Genomic DNA, 21,613 nt, shown 5'->3' with positions numbered 1-21,613 from the left:
CCCCACCAGCCTCCCTAAGAGCATACTCTATCCCAACGAGAACCGGACGCTGCTGCATAGTTGGAGTGGCAATAGCACCGTCGGGACCTCGGGTGCTGCAGAACTCTTTGGCTTCTGAGGCCCTCTCAGCCTTTGATTGCAATATAGTCCCTAGCGGTCTTTGATCACAGTCTCATCAGAGTCCATCCCTCTATGCTTCACACGACTGTAAGACGGCGGGAAGATCGATCAGTTCGGGTCGCTATCGCGATGTTTGAAGAGGCTTCCATGCTTGAGCGCGAGTCATTGGCGTCTATATCACTCAAGGTCGCTCATATTTCCTCTGAAGATCAACGGCATTTCCAGCTTCGCAAGGCATCGGCTCAACCATGGCAGCGTCTGGCACGCAGCGCGACGTGATGTAAGAACTCCTTCGAGGCGGATCCATTGTGCACGATAAATAAGTGCCCGACTACTCGAATACCGAACTAGACGGTACGAGGCACCGAACTGGTCGTAGGTGTTGCGGACCAATGTTCGATGAATTCAAGCACGAAGTAGGAGCAGAAGAACGAGAGTTGAGGAGATCTCTTGTCAAGCTAAAAAGGCATAAAATCCGCATTGGCTAGTCTACCGGTCCGAGTAGCGTCACCTGTCATCCGGCGACACCTCAAGACGTCACGCTAGTAACCCGGTCTCGCGTAAGGTCCCTCTGATCCGGCGTCTTACAAGAGAACCATCACTTTGAAGTAGAGTTATAGTGGTCGACCAGCTAGGCAGAGGGCTCAGTATCTCTGTCAGCTGGTTCTCATCATCTTTGAGTGACACTAAAAAGTACAGCCATAACCGTCGTCAGTGCGATGTCAAAAGCGAAAGTGCCGACCAAAGTCCCTCTTCTACAATGTAACGAATTTATTCGATGATCGACGAACACATCTGTGTCCCTGAATGATACGTGGCGTCTTTTGATGCTGCCGCTGTCCAGTGCCGTCGAGTTTCCCTTTTGCGCAACCTCCAGCGGCCGCCACGTTGGTAATAGTTGTCGTTGCTGTGCAGAATAGACTGGCCAGAGCCAGCTCAAAGACTACCTCCTGAATCACTCGTGGCGCCTCGTAGCTCTCCATCACTGTCTCCGGTCGGCCATCTTTTCGAATTTTGACCGCCGGGTCCTTCGCAGTCCAGTTCGTACCTCAAATCACTCTCTCCCAACCAACGATCTGCTGGTGCATTCTCGAAATGATACTCCCACCCACTCCAATGTTCGTGTCCAAGCCGGAGACCATCTATCTTGACCCATACAGCATCATCGAACCCACTGGCGTAGAAGTCTACTCGCTTGACCTGCATCTTGAAGACATCTCCAACAGCCCATTTCGGGACCTTGGTGAAGAACTTCTCTTCCACTATCTTGAAACCGGCCGTGGAATTCGAAGGGTGTTGCGAGACAGCATAGAGATAGTGAGGCTTCTTCTTAGCTCTGATATGTTCGTCGTTCGGATCATAAAGATCTTCATCGATGATATTTGACTGTCTGTCATACCATGTTCGGTCTTCGCCGACTGCGACCACCCAATGGAAGATGCCCTTCTCCCAGTCACCTCGGAAGCAGATCTTTTGCTTGGCCTGAATCGGAGAGTAGCCAAGTTCTGGTCGCTGGTAACCTAGGTCTCGAAGTGCTTGCTTGGCTTTTGCCTGTATTTCGGTCGAAATGGTGACTTTCGGTGATGACATCTTGTGGTGGTAAGCCTGTCTCGAAGAGACCTCGTGACGGAAACTGGATGATCAAAGAAGACTCGTCATAACGGTGATCTTCGGAAAACACTCTCACTCACGTGAAGCAGGTGAAGGAATGAGGCTTCGCTGGCTAGTGCTGCAATGTGGCGAATGTCAACTTCTGAACCCCCAGAAGACTCATATGATTGATGACGTTGGACCTGGCAGGCAGCGCACATGAGTCGAAAGGCCCGGAAAGCGGGGAGCAGGCAATTGAGGTTCCGGCCTGCAGATGTTGGTTATGACACCGTCAGGTGAAAGGGAAGATTCGAATTTGGGCATTGCTTGCGGAAGCTACCGTAAAGTCGTAAGGAACGTCAGAAGCGAAATCTGCACCCCAGAGCCATCACCCCAAACCAATAACCGAAAATGTTACAACAATGGCGACCTTAGTGCACAACCGTCCCACTGTACGAACTACAGCTGACCTGCTGTGCCGTCCCCAACGCCAATCCCACACCACTATTCCCAAACATCGCGGCACTAGCACCACTATCCCGACACAAATCAAAGTTCACGTTCGCGCCATACTGGTTCGTACCGGTTAACCCATTCTGGGCGCACAGTGGATTGCCCTGAGCGGGACACAGATTGTTGACCATCACAACGATCGAGTTGCCTGCGTTGGAGAGCTTGTTGCCGCTGCTGTCGGTCTGCGCGGTCAGGCGCCAGCAGGTGCCGCATGCTGGTCCCGCGCCCTGTTGAGTTGAGGTCAGATGAGTTCGTTTGGGGACGGGGGGTGGAAAGGAGGTAAGGGACGTACTGCACCTGGTCCAACGCCGAAGATGTTCTGCGATGCCGCGGCGGAGAAGCCGGGGTTGGTGTAGAAGCCACAGGCAGCGGTGTTGGTGTTGCAGTTCGGGCTGCCGAATGTGTCGCCGGCGCCGTAAAAGGTGAAGGAGGATTTGTAGGTGGTTCCTGAGCCACTGCTGCCGCCACTGCCGCCGCCCGAGGAAGGTGTTGGGGACGTGCCGGCCCGCGTGGTCGTTGTGGTCGGCCGAGCTGTAGTAGCACCGCTGTTACCGCCTCCGGAACCGCCGCCGTTGCCGCCCGTTGACTGCAGGCACTGCGAATAGTATGGGTTGGAGTAGACGCAAGTCCAGCCAGATACGCAAGTCTTATCGCCAGAGAAGTTTTGGCCACCACCTGGATTGTCAGCATGTTTGGTGCGAAAGCTGGGGAGAGGAATCCACTTACATTGGCTGTATGGCTGCTGTGCGGCGAGGGCTGTGCCGACTACAGCGGCAATGAGAACGGCTGTTGAACGCATGCTGCCTAACGTTTTGTGGTAGTGCTAGTATGTGTCTAACAGGAGGCAAAGAGTGAATGGATCTCAAGGAGGGTAGCTCTGCAAGAGTGAGAAGAGAAAGTGAAAGAATGTCAGAGGCAATGATTGAGTGTGGCCTTGCGCACAGCGTCTTCGATGGCGAGGCATGGTCCCTACCTTATACTTCTCATGTCACCAGAACTGGCCGTCGACGTGGTCGTCGGACGTCATCAGACCCAATTGTCAAATTTCTACGCCTAAGCGAAGGATCGCTTTTCAGGCGTGAATACCCCGGTATGGGCATTCTCCCTGCCCGGCCAGCCATCTAAACCTTGTAGATTACCCAATGATCCGGGCGGCGTCTTTATAGAGTTCGTCGCAGGTTCAGTCAAGCATGGTATTCTGGATGTCCCATCCTAGAGCCGGCCAGGCCGGACCAGCCTTGTTCGAGTAGGCATTTCAGGCTAAGTCTGCGTTGAACGGATGTCAAGCTTCGCTTATACAGTAGTAAGCATCTGTCTAGCATTTGCTTGTTATATCAGTCGTTCATGTCCTGGGAAACGCGTGCGTTGGCGAGCAAGGGGCATCAAGATTTCAGGGACAGATCCTGGATCTGAAACGCGTCGATATAGCCGACTTTACATCCGGGCAATTTCGTGGAGATGCGTTCGATCCCGCTGTGGGTCATAGGAACGTCTATCGCAGCAACATAGGCAGCAGTAAGTGACAGGATGATCAGTAGTACTGCGAAAACCGGATACGTGTGTAGGTGAAGAAATAGACAAGCTCAAACCGATTCGCGTTGACAGCCTGATTTGGATAAGGCAAGCCTCTGTATAACGCCGGTCGACAGGGCAGCTCACGAAACCGGTTGACTTGACTATCAAACTATCCGCTGCTGGTTGCAGGTAACGCCATGGGGTCAGAATGTCGAGCTGCTCAGGTGCGGCAGTCACAAATGAGCATTGCTCGCGGCTTGCTGATGACCGTTCACTTCCTTCCAGGGTTCCCTGTGCGGCTCGGCACAAGTCACAAAATGAAAACGCGATTTACGGTAGTGTGTAGAATTTATATTTCGGTATGTGTAAGATGTCCACGGCTCGATCATAATCGATCTGAGGAGTATTACTGCTATCTTTTCTTCATGGTCGTCAAAGCATATATGCCAGATGCGTAATATATCCACAAGTCTTCGCTGTTCGTGTCGTTAGTCCTATTCTGGTCCCGTGCTCAGCTGCCACTCATGCCCAAGGATGCCTCGTATGAATTTGGACGCCTCTCGCTATGCCATTGTACGCTCAAATATTTTCCACCTCAGAAAGCTGATGCTGTCAAAAATTTTGCTTCATCAAAAGGCAACCTCGCCTCGCAGCACGTGCCAGTTGTCCCAGGCAGCGTCCAGTGGTTTGTTCAACTCATATAGAACTTTTCGGCCGTCATAGTCCACGTTTCTAGGTAGGATGATGTCAGCTGAACGTACTTCGACCAGGGCTGGCAGCGTCAAAAACTAGCCAGGGAGGTACTCACTTCTTGATCTCATGGAATCGGTTGCGCTCAGGAACCAACGTGCCCCGAGCGCAACCCTGCTCTTCCAATCTCATAATCTTCGTGGACAAGACAGCCATGATCGGGCCCTCCCAGACGCCTTCCTTGCCAGCTTTTCGCAATAAGGCAACAGCCCGTCTTCTCACGTTCCAGTCTCTGCACTTCACAGCAATGAAGAACAATGGATGTATGAGACCGAGCTCCATTGTGAAATCAACTGTCTCGACATCGAGCGGCTTGGCATCGTGAAGAGCCAGGGACGCGAAGAGCTTCTCCACTCGAGCGACCATTTCTGCGAAGTCTGCTCGGAAGGCATCGTAGCATGTTTCAGTCTTGTGGTCTATCGACATCTTAAGTTCGATGATCGCAACCTGAATCTGTAATCGCAGCCCGAGTAATGACCTGACTTCATGGTGGGGCATTGTCTTTTCGGCGTTGGTGAAGAATTGCTCCAATGCGCCTGACCAGTCTTCGAAGACTTGGATGGCGGATGTTCGTCGCTGCTGCCATAACGGTGGCACCATGTTGACGTCCCAATACCGGTACATCCGTAGATCAGACTTGATCAGCTGGTAGACGCATACTAGGAGGTTGTCGAGATGAGTTCGCACTTGAGGCAGACTAAGATCAGTGAGTGCTGGAACTGATCTTGGTGAAGAGGTGTCGACATGTAATGGCTCGGCACGATCCTTGCTGAATGTACATGCTTGTATGTCATATCGGGCAAACACGCGCATGATATCGTCGAGCTCATCCTCCGGGATCTCGCGAAAGCGGACTGTTAGCGACGTTGATTGTGTACTTGAGAACGATGACCCTGACGAGCTCTTGTTGTCTGTAGGTGATGGTGATGGTGTAGGTAGGGCCATTTGCCGCATCAACTGTCTCATACCCTGCTGATAGTGAACGACGGCGGCCATATTATTCCGTCGAAGTACCTCGAAACATGCGAAAAGGATGCTACATATAATGGCAATCTTGGCGTTCTCCTGACTCGGCTCGTTGAGGCGTTGATTGAGCTGGCGTAGTGCCTTGCCGTAAAGCAAGGTAACGTCCCGGTAGCTCTGATCCTCGATGAGCTGAGCGTCGTACTTGCCACTACGGATCTGGTAATCTTCGTGCAGAGCCCCGAGGGCGATGATGGCGTTGCGGACTACGAGCTCTTCTTGCCCGGCCCGGAGGACGATCTTGGTCCAGAAATTGGACTCGGAGCCGCCGGCGAAGCTGGGCACAGTTCGTACCTGAAACCTGTGGAATAGTCGTTTCTCCTGAAGGGTGCCGTCGAATGGTTGGGATAGTGATGTGGGTAGTATAAGATTGTTGTATACAAGTGCGGGTCTCTTGGGTGGTGGCGAGAGACTTGATGAAGAACGTTTTAATTCTTGTTGGTCGGCCTTCTTAGGGAACTCGTATCCGTCACATTTGCGGCCCGTCGAAGTACATCGTTCGCCTGCATTGTATACGTGAGCACTATATAAAGCAGGAGGCGATATTGGGTACTACTTACAGGAAGGCTTCGTTTCATCACACTTGATTCGCCGGATCTAAAGTGATCGTCATGTTAGTGATAAAACATTTAGGAGTCTCAGCTAAGAAGTCGCAAAGTAGTAGAGGTAATGTGATGTTGAGACAAGGATGGCAATGCGGAGGGCGAGATCTCAGGGCCAAGCGAGATACGAAGGGAGAAGGCTTGCCTTGCATGTGCTGCATCCTGTGCGCACTATGAGGTTGTGTCAGCAGCCGACTTCGTAAAATCTCTGAGGGGTCAGACACGTACCTTTTGGCTTAGAAGCGCGCGTCCTGCGCGGAGCAGCTAAGGCAGGCGCTTCTTCACGCAACGGCAGATTTTGCGAGAGCGATCGAGGCCCCGGGTACCGGTGTGGCAAAAGAAAGGATTGGTCGGCTGGCACATATACGTTGCTTGACGAAGGATCCATAGTGATGAGGGGTGGCGAGTGGTAGCCCGCCCAAACTCCGACAGGAGCGGTAGCTGTGATCATCTCCGATATTGACCCAAGTATTGTTTGGGGCGAATAGAGACAACACAACAGGATTATGTATTGTTTCCAGACCGCGGTCTTTGCGAAGAGAAAGATGACGATAAGGCTGACTCCGGTTGGAACGCAAATACACCCTTAAAGCGCTCGAGTACTGCCACAATCATGGGAGCATGGACGACTTCTCTGTACACGGCGAGGGCGATGGCCGGGGCACTTTCGCAAAGAGTCTGCGCTAAGTGGCCAGACTAGGACACAGTTCGGCGATGGCGTCAAACTGCATGCAGGACAGAAATCAGGGTAGTCAAAAGGACGCCATCATGTTTGACGTCCAAGCTGATGTGGCAGAGGGAAGCATGTAAGCTCGGATTGTGGCACAGCTGCAGGACGTTGAGCAAGTGGAACCGCTTACGATCTTGGCACCGGCGTTCCCGAGCGGGCTACAAACCAAAGTTCCCTCAGGGACCACGGCGGCTTGGCTCAAGTCCTTTGGCCATACCCGTAGGTGCGAATGTCTCGACAGAGTCGGAGCGTGTCGAGTCCAAGATAGTCAACGGTTGGCTCAATCTGCTTCACTACTGCATCGTCGTCGTCTTTGCAAAAGACATTGTGTCAAGAGTGAGGTACCGTAGCAAGAATCGAAGGAGGGTGCGTCCAATGTGCGACGTGCAGCGGTCCGTACGAAACAGCCAATCGCAGTCGATCTACAAAAGAACGCTTCCACCGCTCTTTTAGACTTTCGGCTCGACCATCTCGTATGCATTTTGGATCTTGAAGATCAGATTCCCCATATTACATATACACTAGATCTGTGCGAGCCTCTGAGGTGAGTCGCTTCTAGCCTCATGTCTATCTGATTTCATGACCCACTGCAGTATACGTGTCAGCCTCCATCCGCGCATTGTCGCGCACAGCAGCACTGCTCCCGCCATTGCGGCTCTGCTCTGTCCGTTACTGTCTGAATGCTTTGGCTAAACGGGACCAAATGCCATCGCTATACACCCGAACCCCTCGATCGAGACGCCGCACTGTTTAGGTCAAATCCTGAGGTCAGAAGTAGTCATCACTTCTATGCCTAGACCATGTACACCTTTGCGAGCCGCATCCCCAGCATGACAGAGCCAATCTCAACCATCGTACATGATGTCCAAGTTGCATCCATCTGCATCGATAGCCAGGTCATCGGCGCTCAGCAACTCGGGACTACCCTGACGGGCTCGATTCAAGTAGGAGAATTTGGACCCAAGACCGACGGATTGCAAGTACGCAAACGTGGCAGGTTTTGTCTGTGTTTGCGCAAACTCTGCACACTCGTTGTCTTGTGAAACATCTTGGTTGAACGGCCACGGTTGTGGATCGATTGCGCCGAGTCCGCGCGCGAACACCTCGTGTAGGTTGACAATGCACAAGCACGCTGACGTCGGATACTTCGGTTGTACTTCTCCTGGACATCGACACAGCCACATCGCGCCGTGCCGGTTGTGGTACTTTGACTCAGGGCAGAAGGCGGGGGAATCCTCTAGCAGGTCTTTGTACTCCTTCAGCGTGAGACCCACCAAGTAGGTGAGCTTGTCCAATCGTAACTGCTTTAGGTTGGCATACCGGCGGAGGTTGAAGAAGCTGATGATCGCCTTGCGGCCCTGATTTTCGAGAGGCTCGGTCCCAAGTATCATGAGCGCCCGCAGTACTTGAGCTGATGTCATGTTCGACGTGGAGTCCCAGGGTGACATATTTCTATACAGTTCCAGATGCAGGCTCGTCGCGACAGGTATAAGGCCTGTCACGAACAAGTCCTTGACTGCTGCCAGGTAATAGTCGATCTCTGTGCGATCACCATCAGAATATCCTCGAGGAAACATCTTGCAGGGAAGCAGCGGAATCGATGTGGCGTAACTATAGATCCCAAGGTGATGTATTGAGTATAATGTGAAGTTCACAATAGACCGACTCAATTCCATCAGAGCACTCTGGTGTTTGATGGCTGCATGTGCCAGAAGTCTGAACGTCCCTTCGCCACCAACCGAATGCCATCTTCGGTATTGATGAGGAGAGACTTGCCACGAGATCCAGTGCTTCATCGCATCCGTATATAGATCGGGCATCTCCATCGCATTAGCAAGGTCGATGAATATATCCGGCTTTTTCGATACCAAGATCCAAATGGAAGGGACTGATCTGACCGCATTTCTGAGACGCGTCATGATAGTATTGTCAAGATCCAAGAGCTCTGCATACGCATACAAGTTGGCAAGGAACATGACCTGTTTGGCCGGAGACTTTTTGCCCTGGGGCTCGAGGAATCGGTCTTTCCCGTACAACAAACGGATGATGCATCTCCAGATCGCGCGTACATAGCTCAATGCGTGCTCATGCTTTGGAAATCTGTGCTCTTGCGCATGAAAGTACCACCGGGTATCACGATCTAGCAACTTTCGCTTGAGCTCGGTGACGTGCTGGTCCATGGGTTTACGAAGGCTTGCGTAAACCTTCGAGTGTGGCCAGAGCTTAGCAGACCGAGTCAGATATGTCCCAGCCACCGACTTCGGGGTCTGCGGTTGTTCAGGCCAGAGGACGAGTTCGTCAACATCCTTGTCACTTTCTACGCTCTCGCTGGGGTCGAGTAAATCATGTCCCTGCTTCTTAGATGGTCAGTCCTATCTTTGATCAACGTTTGCTAGACTCACTCGCACGATTGGTAGGGCAAAGCCGGACTGGCAGTCCATTTGCAGATCCAGTTCAAACACAGGTGTCGTGCCTGTATCTACTACATGTGGTGTGGTGCCCCACAACTCTGACAGAAGGTTCCTGAAATACGGTGATCCGGAAATGAGGACTTCTTTATGAACGAGGAAGATGCCCGACGGCTCATGTGAGGTGTGGATGACTACGTCGCCATCTTCGAAGACCAGGCGGCTGTCGTTAAGCCCACCCATCTCGAGAGCGTCTTGGCCTTTATTAGCTGCGCTGCTCGGGACCGGTACTGCGTGCAGAGACACGATGAGGGTGGCTTGCTGGTGGGTCGCTGCTCCTTAGTGCTGGTGCAAATCGAACGGGGACAGTGTCAGGCACTGTGTCTGCGTTATATTATCTTGATGTGAAGCTTCTTAGGTGACCATATTAGCACGTTTCCGCGCTTTGATCTATCACTTGAGCACATGTTTGGAAGGAAACGCCTGTAGCTTTGGTGAAGAAGTGAACAGCATGTATTTCACAGCAGATGGCTTTCACTTCTGTGAGCTGTTGATGCCGTCGCGATCAGACAACTTCTCGGATACTGCCACTGTTCAAGGCCGCCCCAAATATTTATACGATACCTCGAGAGAACATCCAGTTTCGAATGGAGTGCTGAAAGAGATTTTCTTCCATGCACTGGCATGTTCGTCATATAGTTCGGTCAGACCCCTACCCTGTTGGCCTAAGCAGGTTGGTGAATAGGTGCAATCGATTGCCCCAAAACAAAGTCAATTCCCACAAGAATTTGGACTGACACCGGGTTTGTTCGTCGTAGCAAATGGTTGCCCTTATCCGACACCATGAAACGTCTGCCGGACTGTGACCTGCTGCGAACAAGACTGACCTATACCAGGGTGCAGAGAGTAACGACAGACAGGTTTCAACGCTTGCGATGCATTTGCTGCAGCAACGCAAATCCAAGGAGCGACCGTACAATCGTTCACTCATGTATTTATGTTTGACATCGTGCTGGTTGGCTGCTCCTTCTCGAATGCTCTTCGCCATCGTTGCCTCCAGCACTACCTTCGCCCCCTTCTCTTGTACTTTTCACACCCCAATCATCACTGAGCAAGCCTCCGACTTCCTCAAGGCCCAGGCCCATTGTCTCAGGATATATTCGCCAAACCAACAACCACCCAACGCCGCAAACGGCCGCATAAATCACAAACGTCCATCCGGATCCGAGCCACTGCATCATCGGCAAGAATGTCAGTCCAACAATGGTATTCGACCCCCAATTGGTCGCTGTGGCAAGCGAACTTCCCACTGAGCGGACACTTAATGGGAAGAGCTCGGACTGCTGCCATGGCACGACACCGAGGCCACTCGCGTACCCGGCAACGTAGAGCATCAGTGATGCTAATATTGCAAGAGCTGCTGAACGTGACGTGCTCGAGGAGAGGGCTGAGCCTGATGACGACGGGTCCGTGGTCGGAAGGTCCAGGAAGGTGAAGCTGCCAGCGCAGAGGAGCAGTGCTAGGACCATGACGGGAATGGTGAACAGCAAAATACGCCTGCGGCCAATGCGGTCAATGAGATAGAATGCTCCAACAGTGAATAGGAAGTTCGTGCCCGCGATCGACAGAGAAGTCAAGGTTGGCGAGGTGAAGCCAAGGAGCTGAAAAATGGTGGCAGAGAAGTACATCAAAGAGTTGAAGCCACATAGTTGTTGCAGCCCCTGGAGCATACAAGTGATTGTGAGTGCTCGGCGATGTGGTGGGTGAAACATGAGGGAAGAAAGCGTTGGTGGGAGCACCATCCTTGTCGACCCAGCAGGTCGGCCCTTAGTCAGTGCAATCCTGGACTCGTACTCCTCATTGATCTCCTTGTCGATAGCCTTTACGATATCCTCCGCAGTGCCACCAGCGTCCGGCACGACACCGTTATGCACTTTCACAATGACTGCGCGTGCCTCAGCTTGTCGTCCCCGTTTGCACAGCATTCTTGGACTCTCGGGCATGAAGATCAGCATCGCGATCTGTGCAGCCGCTGGTATGGCGCCCAGACCAACCATCCATCGCCATCCGACACGCTCGATGCCAGAGAAAAGCCAACCCACCACGTACGCAACCACCTGACCCAAAGTGATATAAAGGACCGACACCGTCACCAATCGTCCACGCAGCCCGCTCGGAGCCAGCTCAGAGATGTACAGCGGAGTGATCAAGCTCGCCGCACCAATAGCCAGGCCCACAATGCTTCGTCCAGCGATCATGCCTGCGATTGAGGTCGTCCATGCCTGACATATCGCGCCCAAGACGAACAGAACGTCCGCGAGGATAATTATATTCTTGCGTCCGATACGATCGGCAAGGACGCCGGCTATGGGCGACGCGATGAGAGCGAATGCACTCGTGCTTGACGTAATCAGGCCTTTGTCGAGATTCGTGAGGTTACGCTGGGACAAGGACGTGCCTATCGAGACCAGGGTCGACGAGATGACGCCTGTGTCATAGCCGAAGAGCAATGCGGAGACACAGGCGGAAAGGGTCAGCGTCCAGATGAAGGCATTGCCGAAGCCCGACACCTCTTGCTGGCCACTGGCCCGCGAATATTCGTCGTAGTCGTTAGGAATCAAAGGCTCGTGATCCTCGGTTGAGGAGGAGTGCGGGACGGACATGGTGGGCAACTCGATCACTTCATGAGCGGCGGTACTACTTGACGGCGACAGCGCCGCAGGCGCGCTCATGTAGTCATCGTGAGGACCTGCGATGCACTGAACATGCTAGGGCGACGCGTGCACGCAGTCATCGTAGTTTGCCCGCTCATTCGACGTGCGCAAGGCTGAACATAAGCCTCGCCTTCCGGCTTGGGCTGAGTCGATCGCCCTTTCAGATTACGGATCCAACTTTGCTTGAGCTCTGTTGCATTGACCAGCTTTCGAAATCTGGAAAAGGCACCGAAGCTGGAAAGTAGGATCTTTTTCGATTTGTGAACTGCAAAGTGAGTAACGCTACGTGACCTCCGCACAAGGGTATCTCATCAATGTGCATACACTTCTCAGCCGGACTGCTGCATTCTGCCTGGATCGTGGTTCAGTCTCAACTAAGTTTCTGGGACCCGGACAGTCTTAATTGACCGCGTCCTCGTCAAATTACCACAGAAACCCACACTTGGCCTGTTACTTGGTGAAGCGCCATCTAATATCATCATCTCCAATGAACGGTCCATCCTTGATCCCCTCAGTTGCCTGTCTCCGCTCCTTCTCAGCGTTCGCCCGCTTCAACACGTACCACTGCGTCGAGGTAACCACAATATTACCAACCAAGTATCCAAGCGCAAAAAGATGTCCAAGTCGATAATGCGGCGCTGTCTCAGTTCTGTATAGCTGGGTGCCCAAGATCGCTCCAAGATTGCCGATACTGATCTGCAGACCATTGGCAACGGCTCGCTTCGTCTGTCCACTGACATTCTGTGCAGGCCATGCGAGTGTCAATGCCACAGCTGGGTAGATTCCAGCTGCAGCAAAGATACAGCCCAGGTATGAAGGCCCAGGTCTGTAGTCGGTGAGTAGCAGAATATATCCGATGATGGCGAATGAGCTCGATCCAATGATGAATGGTGCACGTCGCTTGTACCGTTCTGACAGAATCGCTATGCTCATCGTGGTGATGAATGCCACCACGTACGGAGGTGTCGATAAGAGCTGCGCTTGGGCAGAGGTGTACCCAAGACTCTTAATGATCGAAGGCAGGAAGAGCGAGAGCGTGTAGAGCGGAAGCGACATGGTGTGGAAGCCGAAACAGTACAGATACACCTTTGGATCGCTGAGCGCCTGTTTGACGTTATGCCACGAGAATGACTCATCTTCTGTGGCATCACTGTCATCCTTGAGCCTGTTAAGAACAAACTTTCGCTCGTCGTCCTTCAAGAATCGAGCCGTAGCCGGGTAGTTGTGGACAAAGAAGTACGCCGAGAATGCCACAACAACGGTAAGCAATCCCTCCAGGATAAAGATCCACTGACGAGCATCTTGTCAGCAATCTTGCGATATGGGTAGGACTCATGATTGCGGAAAGCACTCACCCTCCATCCATTGTAGCCAGCTGTACCGCGCATGTGGGCAATACCTAGACATGTCAGTCAACGGCGAACGACTTCCGACAAACGTTCTACTCACCCCAAGCTAGGATGCCACCGAATGCTCCAGCTACGGCCGCTGCGCTGAAAAACAGAGAGACACGATAGTGACGCTCTTCTCTCTTATACCACAGAGACAAGTAGTACACGATGCCGGGAAATAAGCCGCTCTCGCTGACCCCAAGAAAGAATCTGCGCAGCCGTCAGTACTGTCATCTCGACTGCAACGTTCGAGAAGCATACCGAACCACAAAAAATCCATCCTTGCTCTGCGTGACACCCATCAACGTACTGACCACGCCCCAAGCCAAAGTAATCGTCGGCAACCACGCGCGTGGAGTCCAGAGCTTCAGCACAATGTTGCATGGGACTTCGAAGATGACATAGCCCACAAAGAAGAGCGTTAAGCTTGTCAGATACTCATTCCCAGTCATTCCCAGGTCAGTGGTCAAGCCCTCGATCCTCGCGTTCCCGACATTGGACCGATCGAGAAAGCTCAAGAGGTACAGCAGCGTCAGTGCTGGGAGGAGCTTGTAGTCCAGCTTTCTGACCAGAGCCTTTTCGTTGATTTCTGGGAAGGATTCCTGGCTGCTCGAGTCGAGTTCTCGTTTCTTGTCGCCGGGCAGTGCGGCATCCGCAGCTGTTGGGGCGTCGAGCTGGTCCTTGGTCGTTGGCTGGGAGCCATCATTGACCACGCGAGAGTCAGCCATGGTGTGTCTAATTTAGCTGACCAAAGAAGGTGCTTGGTCGTCAAGTTCCAAAGACGGAGGCCCCAGAGATATCACTGTAAGCAGAAACAAAGGGAGTCCATGTTACGGCGAGGAAGCAATCAGCATACTATAAGTACAAGCACGTATAAGCAGGTGCAAGATGTCGGATCGCTACCAGAAAAAAGCGAGCTCCGGCAGATTGGCAGGGGGATCGTTAGCCATGACATACATGTCTCGCAGTATGGCGACATACAGCAGTAGTCCGTAGCATGCTGTTTCTTACAGACACCGATGACGGTGATAACGACTCGATCTATGCATCAGCCCTGTAAGTGGTGGGAGATGCTGGTTAGGAGCATTGAGGTCGAAATGGCGTGATTTCTCCCCCAGATGTCGATGGTCTTGGCACTCTCCTGCCCACCTAACGTCTCCCGACTCTGCACTGTACGGCCCATGAGACATGGAAGGTATGCAGTCACTGTGCAGTTTAGAGATCTCGAAGATCTGCTGCATCGGATAATGCTACAAAAATCCCTGTCGAATTAATACGAAGACTTCGTTGATTGTTCTAGGTCCCGACATTGGCCTTGATCCATTCCCAGCACTTGGCGACATAGCCGTCCTGTAGATGTACTGCTGACGGCCACTTTTCGTGAAGCACTGGCATCTGCCTGAGACTCGCTTCCATATTGAAGCCACTGGTGACCTTCGTATCGGATTGATCTGTTCCAGCCTTGTTGGCCGTGGTCTCTCCGGCTTTGGCTTCGTCAGCAGTGACAGCGTTGGATCCCATATAGGCCCCTCTCCAGAAGCCAGCTAGCTGTAGCGCCGGATGCTGGTGGCATTGGCCACCACTAAGTGAGTCCAGCTTCCCATCTTGATTCGAATGCTCCGCATCAGTACTGCCGTTTGGTCGCGCGGGGCTATCATCCAGGCGCAAGCCTTCTAGCTTCTCGAGCCACTCTTCAATAGGCACCTTGCGGAATGCATCAGGCTCCTTCTCGAGGACCTGGTGAACAATATCCTTCCACGTGCTGTGTATACCAGGACATGGGAGTAGATGAAGAACGCTCGGCCTGACGCACTCCGCTCGAGACGTGGCTGCAACTTGCTCACCATGCGACATGCTGAAGTTGCCAAGCTGTACAAACGCCGCTGCCGCAATGTCGACAGCTACCCATGCGCACTCTTCAAATTTTCCACGTCCAGCTACTCGTCCTTGCTGCCGTCTCGCTTCGTCGAGGTCAGGCACCATCCCCAGCTTACGACTAGCGCTTAGCATCAGCGGATAGGCTTCAGTGCCATTCCATACACCTGTCTTGCTGCTACCACTTAGTTGTCCGACTCGAACAAGGCTGACCTTGCCGTGCATGTGGCCAGCATGAGCGCCATGGAGGAATGAGTGGCAGATCGCTTCAGCAACCCATTTACTACGTGCATAACCTGTCGGTCCGGCCGCCTCAGGCTCAGACACGATTGTTTCCGGCACTCCAGCAGAGCCCTTTGCACGATACGATGACACAGATGCCGTGGACGAGCAGAATACGAACTTCTTCAAGCCTCCACTGATGCACCCCAACTCTAGCAGATTCCGAATACCTGCGAAATGCGGTGTATAAGCAGACAAAGGAAGCGAGAAGTTCACCGCCCAGGCGAGATGGTAGATGTGCGTCACGTTTGCTGCGATATGGTCATATAAATCTCGATCCAGGCCAAGGAGGTCTGACGACAAGCTGCTTGAATAAACGCTCACCAGAGAGTCCAAATAGTCGCTACTCGGGAGCTGCAAGGAGCGTGAAGTGAGTGCGTTTATAACTCTCTTGGTAGGATCGACTTTGCCGGTCTGCCGCACGAGGACAAAGATGTGTGCAATATCGAGCTCGGCATGCTGCTCGAGGAGATGTGCCAGTAGGTGCGCTCCGAGGCTGCCCGTAGCCCCTGTTAGCAGTACTGTGTTTGAGTTGCTAAGCGTCTGCCGTCTTCTTAATGCCGTGACTCCGTCGTTGGAAGGCGATGCACGGCTGTATTCCTCCACAAGCTTCTTCATTGTGTTCAATGGGTCCTCCGCAGTGCCTGGAGACGGCTTTTCGCCACGACGGAGCGCGAGGACATACCTCGCCAGGTTCTGGACAGTGCCACAATCTTGCACAATCGTGAGTGGTAGCTTCACATCGCCTGGCAACAGTGAACTCAGCTTGTTTCGCACACGCAGCGAAGCCACTGAGTCAAGGCCGTGCGCGAAGAGATCGTCTTCTGGTCTCTGGACCTCGCTGAACGGCATGATGACCTTTACATCCGCAAGGATAGCTTTCTCAACAGCAGCGTCATCAATCTGCTGCCTGGATCCAGTGCCTCGTTCACCCCTGTACGCCTGCTCAATGGTGCTTGAAAACCGTTTGGTGAGTGCTGACCGGATCAGTGTACCCTTGCTACTCTTCTCGAGCTCTGTCGGGCTCATGGGGACGAGCATGTCGTTTGGTATCTGGGCGTGCGCTTGCGACCCACGGTTGAGCTTCTCGACCACTGGTCGCACACGGTCTACCAGCTCATCATCAGATACGGCGTGATGCTCTGCCGACCGGAACAACAGCACTCCAGGATATGCTTCACCCTCACCGAAGATCATCGCATCACTGACGAGATCTGACGCGGCAGCGACGGCTGCTTCCAGCGGAGCAGGATCGAACTTCTTGCCTGTCACGAGCGTGAGCTGGGAGTCGGCTCGGGAGTGGTATCTCCAAGCATTAGGAATCGAGGGATGCGGCTCAAACAGGTCAGAAGTTGCAAAACTCCGATCGTCTCTATTCGTCTTTGCCATATGAGGCCAGCCTGATCTCACGACCAGCTCTGAGAGTCCATCATCACGAGGCTCGAAGGATAGCTCGTGGACATCAGGGTCAGGACGCAGGTACTGCCAGCCGCGGTCTTGCTCAAAGTCACGTTGTGACGACAGGAGAAAGCCACACTCCGCGCTACCGAAACGGGAGACAAGCTTGACGCCAGTCCGCACCAATTCATCTCCTGCTTCGTTGGGCAGTGCCGCACCTCCGACACCGACCATGTCCATGCGTTGTAGATGCTTCAGGCCTTTCTCGTCTTGAGCCAGCATTTGCAGCACGTATGGAACAGAGGAGAAGTATGCCACTTTGGGTGCCTGGCCGGCGCTGTGGCTCGTCGCCGAAGCATCGAGACATCGAATGACATTCTTTCCAGTGATCGGCGCATCCCTGCCCGGGAATAGCCATATCAATGCATTGCTAGTCCACGCCCGGAACAGATCTGCTACACCGCCGTGGTATAGAGGCGTGGTCGTGAACGTAGCGGTCTGCGAACCCTCCAGCTCGGTAGCACCCCCAGTCCTCCTCGGTGTGTTTGTGGTATCGGCTTTGGAATACCGCTGGAAGTTCCAGATGTGTGGTGAAAGTATGCCGGGTCGTTCTCGGAGACATCAATCGTCTTCAGGCCCATGGCAGAGTCTTGCTGTAACAGCTGCCATATCTGTTTATGTCCACGGATGGGCAAGTCGAGTACTTCGAGCTTGAAACTGTCGGCTGCAGCGCTTCGTCCAGCATCCTCGGCTAGCTTGGCATACTGATCCTCGCGGAACAGTACGTCGACTTCACACGCTTTGCACAGGTGCGCTACTGCAGACGCTGAACATTGTGGGGCAATCAGAAGGACAGGCCGACCCAGGCACATCAGACCCAGCCATGTGAAGAGGAAGTCAGATGAGCTGCTCGCGAGCAATGCCACGGTTCTCTTCTCATGATGGGAAAGGCTTCTCTCGAGAAGCTGTGCTACTCCTTGGACACCATTCCGGACGTCCTTGAAGGTGATGATCGCCGGTTCCCATGGCGCGTCGTCAGTGCCGACAACATACGTGCCGACCGCCGGCAGATCAGGGTGATTCTTGAATTGATAGTCGATGAACTCAGGGATTGTGCGATAAAGCTTAGACTGGTTGAGCAAGGCAGCTTGACCAAGTGTGCACGTGAAGTAGTTGAGGCTCATCGCAAGGAGGGAGATAAGCTTGGCGGCGTCGTCAGCAATTATATTGTGATCTGTTTGTTAGCGCAACACAAAGAAGAAGTTTCAGCTGCTTCTGAACCAATCGACATAGCAAATGGATTCAAATGCAGGTACGATTTCAGTGTATGCCGCTGAAAGTGTTCAAGTTGCACAAGAGAAGGCATGATCCGCTCACCAGAGATCAGTGCCGATATCGTCATGATTTTACTGTGACTACAGCCCCATGCGACTGAGACGAATATAGGTAATTTCCTCCCGCAAGTTGTTGAACGCAGATGGCGCCTTCTTAAGTGTACGATAGTTCACGCGGTAAAAGAGCCGAACGTTACTGTTCGATGCTACAATATCCTCACGTTGTGAACGATGAAGCTTGAGGCTGCAAACGCAAGAGCCAAGGTCACGGCACAAATCCGACACGATTTACGATGAAAATTGCAGCAAGATCATGCAGCAAGATCTATCTTGAGGTAAACATAGACCGAAATTTTGATGGCATTGTCCACAGAGACAGGCTTATATGTAGCTGTTACCGCTCATACACCGTTCGTCGCTTGATTGGTATGCTCTGAGCTGCGCCTCCCCTGCTTGCATAGTGCTTGCAGGGGTAGGTGAGAAATTCGTTCAGAAGATGAATCGCAGTTGACTTTTTGAGTTGGGTTGGCTTCGCACTCTTCAGTGTACACCATTGGTCCCGTTGGCATGGCCGTTGACACCGTTCGCATGGCCATTGGTGCCGTTCGTGCCATTCTTCTGCAGCCCATCCACACCCTCGGGTCCGCCAGCATGCTTCTTAGCAGCAGCCGCGCCGTTGGTCTGGACGTGGCCGTTTGTGGCGTCATTGTTGAGCACATTGAGCTTCTTAAGACCGTTAGAGGCACCATTTCCGTTCTCCTCGACAGGCTTGCCGTTAAGGGTGTAGCCAGTATCGCTGGAGTCGACGAAAGCCTCGATACCCTCTCCGTTTCGTGGGTAGCTCTTCATGATTTCCTTGTGAGCGCGTAGCGCATCGTACATCTCGCTCATCTCAACATCGTTGAGGAAGACGCACGACCCCAGAGGGCTTGGGACAGCGGCTCGCAGCAGTCCGTCGCGTGTGCGTAGGATAGCCTTCGTCGCCTTGTCCAGAATGTCCTCGTTGAAGTCATGGTGGTCCATAGACAGACCAGCCTTGGAGAACAGATTCAAGATCCGCTTGTGCTCAGCATCGCTGAGAAGACCTCGGCGATTGGCAAGCGTCGCCGAGTACGCCATATCTATGGAAATGGCGTGACCGTGACGCAGGGGTGTCTCAGGCACTAGTTCGTGCAACGGTGACCAACTATGATGGATGTCAGTCAAGCCTCGAACGAATGCACGAGGGGCTCACGTGTGACCATATGCAATAACACGGTCAAGACCGATTTCATGCAGGTTGGGCGTCTCGAGCTTCAACATTTCGTGGATACCAGCACGGTTGATGGTATCAGCTGCACGCTTCACTTCCTCGGGCGCGCCATCAGCCTGCCGAAGCCAGTCGAAATGAGCTGTTCGCAGTACTTGTCGAGCAGGTCGTACGTAGGCAGGTGAGCACAGCTCGAAATCTTGATGAGCTCTGCGAATCCATTCCGGATTTGTGCCTCGGGCAGTGTTCGCAGGAAGGTGAAATCCAAGAATGTCTTCATTGGCGCGTGGTATGCGCCTAAGCGGTTCTTGTAGTTGCCATAGTTGACAGCGACCTTGATTGACACGGATGCGTCAATCAGCGATGACTGTCGTGGGGATTCTGATGTAGTTCGTGTTGCGCCTGTAAGCCGCACATGCGAAACTATGGAAACGGTCAGTAAAGCAGTCGTCGACAGTACAACGCAAGAAGATAGTATGGGTCAGAGTGCCTTGAAGTGATCTTTGGCAGTGGTATCTTTTACCCAGCAACGTCTGTAACAAGCCCACCGCCAATCACCAGCACCGGTTCCTGCAGCAAAATTAGCTCAACGTTCCGGAAACATTTTCCTCAGTGATTTTTAGGATGACGTACCTTTCGATAAATGCCGAAGTTGGTCATAGAGTCAACGATGCTGAGAAGGGTATCCATGGACTTCGCCTTCTCGCCGATCATGGTCTTGTGCACGCTGAGAGGAATGTTGTAATGATCCATGTAACGCTGCAGCCGCTCGCCGTAGAGGTTGAAGATGTTCAGATCCATGACTGCTAAGCAGCGCTTCCATTTCTCGTAGCATTGTGCTAGGTCTGGCTTCTGAATATCGAAAATGTAGTCGATGAACTCGAAGCCGTACTCGATCTTCTCGTAGCCTTCAACGTGGAAGCCACCCTTAGTCTCAGCAACAGTAGCCTTGAGGTCAGACATCGTGTAAATGTGGATGGGTTGAACTATCCTGGAGGAAGTAAAAGCTCATCTGCCATATTCCGGGCTGATTTATACCACGGCACATCCCATCATCATGCCGAGCTCGCCATTCGCTTCGTAGATTCATGATGTTGTGGATCTAGACCGTCAGCAGCTTCCCCAGTCTCACAGCAGCAGGTTTTGCATGCAAAGCCCTCCAATCCAGGTACCTTGGTACACTGCTAGTGCGACTTCGGAAAAGTCTATTGCATGGAACAGGCTGCTCCGGAGGATACTACCGGACGAGATTCGACGCGTTCAATTCTCGCGATCATGCAAGAGCTGCGTGGGGAAGCATCGCAAGGGGAATAGGCGGAAGGCTTCTCTTTCGCAAATCAGCAGTCATGATGTCTTACAAGGCCAACTCTTGGCCTAGTTCTGGAGTCCTGTACGGCTCCTTGTCCATAAAACCGTGCCTGAACGGGTGTGCCTGACAGGTAAGGCACGTTGTCAGGGTCTGTGGCACAGTTCGCAGTTGCCCAGCCAGCGTCCGTGCCTTGATGGCGTGTAGGCGTCAGAGATGCCAGATCTTAGCGTAATCGGTGAGATAGACTTTCAGCCGATCCCTTGTGGAACATGAGCATCTGGACCCCGCCTCATTCGCGAGGTGGCTACACGGCAGATGTCGACATCTGATAACGTTGCCGTTCCGGAAAGACGTGGCCACGGAAACGCGTTTCCGTGGCACGTTTCTCGCGTCCATAGATCTAAACCGACCACCCTGCTTCTGACTGTGAACAAGTTGTAGCTCTTGTTTACAAGAGAACTGCACATGCTGTGGCACTGTACTCCGACTTACTTTTGGTGAGCAAGAAAATGCGGGATGAGGTACAGGTTCGTTGAGCTCAAACTTGGCTCTCAGCGCTAAACCGAATTGCTTCTAGTTCAGCTCGAGATCTCAATCAGCTAAACCTGTCAAAGACTAGCAGGTATGAGTGGACACTTATTCCTCGACGTCTGATTTGCCGGTCAGATCTTTCTTGATTCAATCGACAACATCATGATGTACAGCTGCTGCATACGGTAGTTCTGCTGTGATCCGGAGCATGGATGCATCGCTCTGCAGCTCCGAAGAAAAAGCAGAAGAAAAAAGCAGTCGGTTCGTACGCGAGGCAAG

General features: G+C 52.8%; 7 protein-coding genes across 7 annotated transcripts; all 7 read right to left on the bottom strand.

Annotated features, from left to right (window-relative positions):
* Window positions 1-1,056: 1,056 nt before the first annotated feature.
* On the bottom strand, window positions 1,057-1,710 carry AB675_5514 (uncharacterized protein; the record flags this gene model as incomplete). Its single annotated transcript, XM_018145730.1, has 1 exon — window positions 1,057-1,710. One exon carries the CDS (start codon window positions 1,708-1,710, stop codon window positions 1,057-1,059), a length of 654 nt encoding a protein of 217 aa, XP_018002061.1.
* A 431-nt stretch (window positions 1,711-2,141) lies between these two features.
* AB675_5513 (uncharacterized protein) lies at window positions 2,142-3,022 on the bottom strand (the record flags this gene model as incomplete). The annotated part of the gene is made up of 3 exons (XM_018145729.1): window positions 2,142-2,450; window positions 2,516-2,898; window positions 2,950-3,022. The coding sequence occupies 3 exons, from the start codon at window positions 3,020-3,022 to the stop codon at window positions 2,142-2,144; spliced, it is 765 nt and encodes a 254-aa protein (XP_018002017.1).
* Window positions 3,023-4,542: 1,520 nt separating this feature from the next.
* On the bottom strand, window positions 4,543-6,501 carry AB675_5512 (uncharacterized protein; the record flags this gene model as incomplete). The annotated part of the gene is made up of 2 exons (XM_018145728.1): window positions 4,543-6,014; window positions 6,342-6,501. 2 exons carry the CDS (start codon window positions 6,499-6,501, stop codon window positions 4,543-4,545), a joined length of 1,632 nt encoding a protein of 543 aa, XP_018001962.1.
* Window positions 6,502-7,688: 1,187 nt separating this feature from the next.
* AB675_5511 (uncharacterized protein) lies at window positions 7,689-9,494 on the bottom strand (the record flags this gene model as incomplete). The annotated part of the gene is made up of 2 exons (XM_018145727.1): window positions 7,689-9,200; window positions 9,246-9,494. 2 exons carry the CDS (start codon window positions 9,492-9,494, stop codon window positions 7,689-7,691), a joined length of 1,761 nt encoding a protein of 586 aa, XP_018001909.1.
* A 752-nt stretch (window positions 9,495-10,246) lies between these two features.
* On the bottom strand, window positions 10,247-11,914 carry AB675_5510 (Myo-inositol transporter 1; the record flags this gene model as incomplete). Its single annotated transcript, XM_018145726.1, has 1 exon — window positions 10,247-11,914. One exon carries the CDS (start codon window positions 11,912-11,914, stop codon window positions 10,247-10,249), a length of 1,668 nt encoding a protein of 555 aa, XP_018001856.1.
* Window positions 11,915-12,415: 501 nt separating this feature from the next.
* On the bottom strand, window positions 12,416-14,084 carry AB675_5509 (putative transporter; the record flags this gene model as incomplete). Its single annotated transcript, XM_018145724.1, has 4 exons — window positions 12,416-13,255; window positions 13,321-13,364; window positions 13,415-13,566; window positions 13,618-14,084. 4 exons carry the CDS (start codon window positions 14,082-14,084, stop codon window positions 12,416-12,418), a joined length of 1,503 nt encoding a protein of 500 aa, XP_018001941.1.
* A 568-nt stretch (window positions 14,085-14,652) lies between these two features.
* AB675_5508 (2-epi-5-epi-valiolone synthase) lies at window positions 14,653-20,457 on the bottom strand (the record flags this gene model as incomplete). Its single annotated transcript, XM_018145723.1, has 7 exons — window positions 14,653-17,409; window positions 17,436-18,145; window positions 18,797-19,431; window positions 19,480-19,636; window positions 19,684-19,917; window positions 20,043-20,064; window positions 20,128-20,457. The coding sequence occupies 7 exons, from the start codon at window positions 20,455-20,457 to the stop codon at window positions 14,653-14,655; spliced, it is 4,845 nt and encodes a 1,614-aa protein (XP_018002004.1).
* Between the last annotated feature and the right edge of the window lie 1,156 nt (window positions 20,458-21,613).

Source organism: Cyphellophora attinorum (assembly GCF_001299255.1).
Source record: "Cyphellophora attinorum strain CBS 131958 chromosome Unknown Contig8, whole genome shotgun sequence".
In the NCBI taxonomy this organism is placed as follows: domain Eukaryota; kingdom Fungi; phylum Ascomycota; class Eurotiomycetes; order Chaetothyriales; family Cyphellophoraceae; genus Cyphellophora; species Cyphellophora attinorum.
The sequence above is the reverse complement of the archived record's forward strand: the minus strand, read 5'-3'. Positions and strand labels throughout refer to the sequence as shown.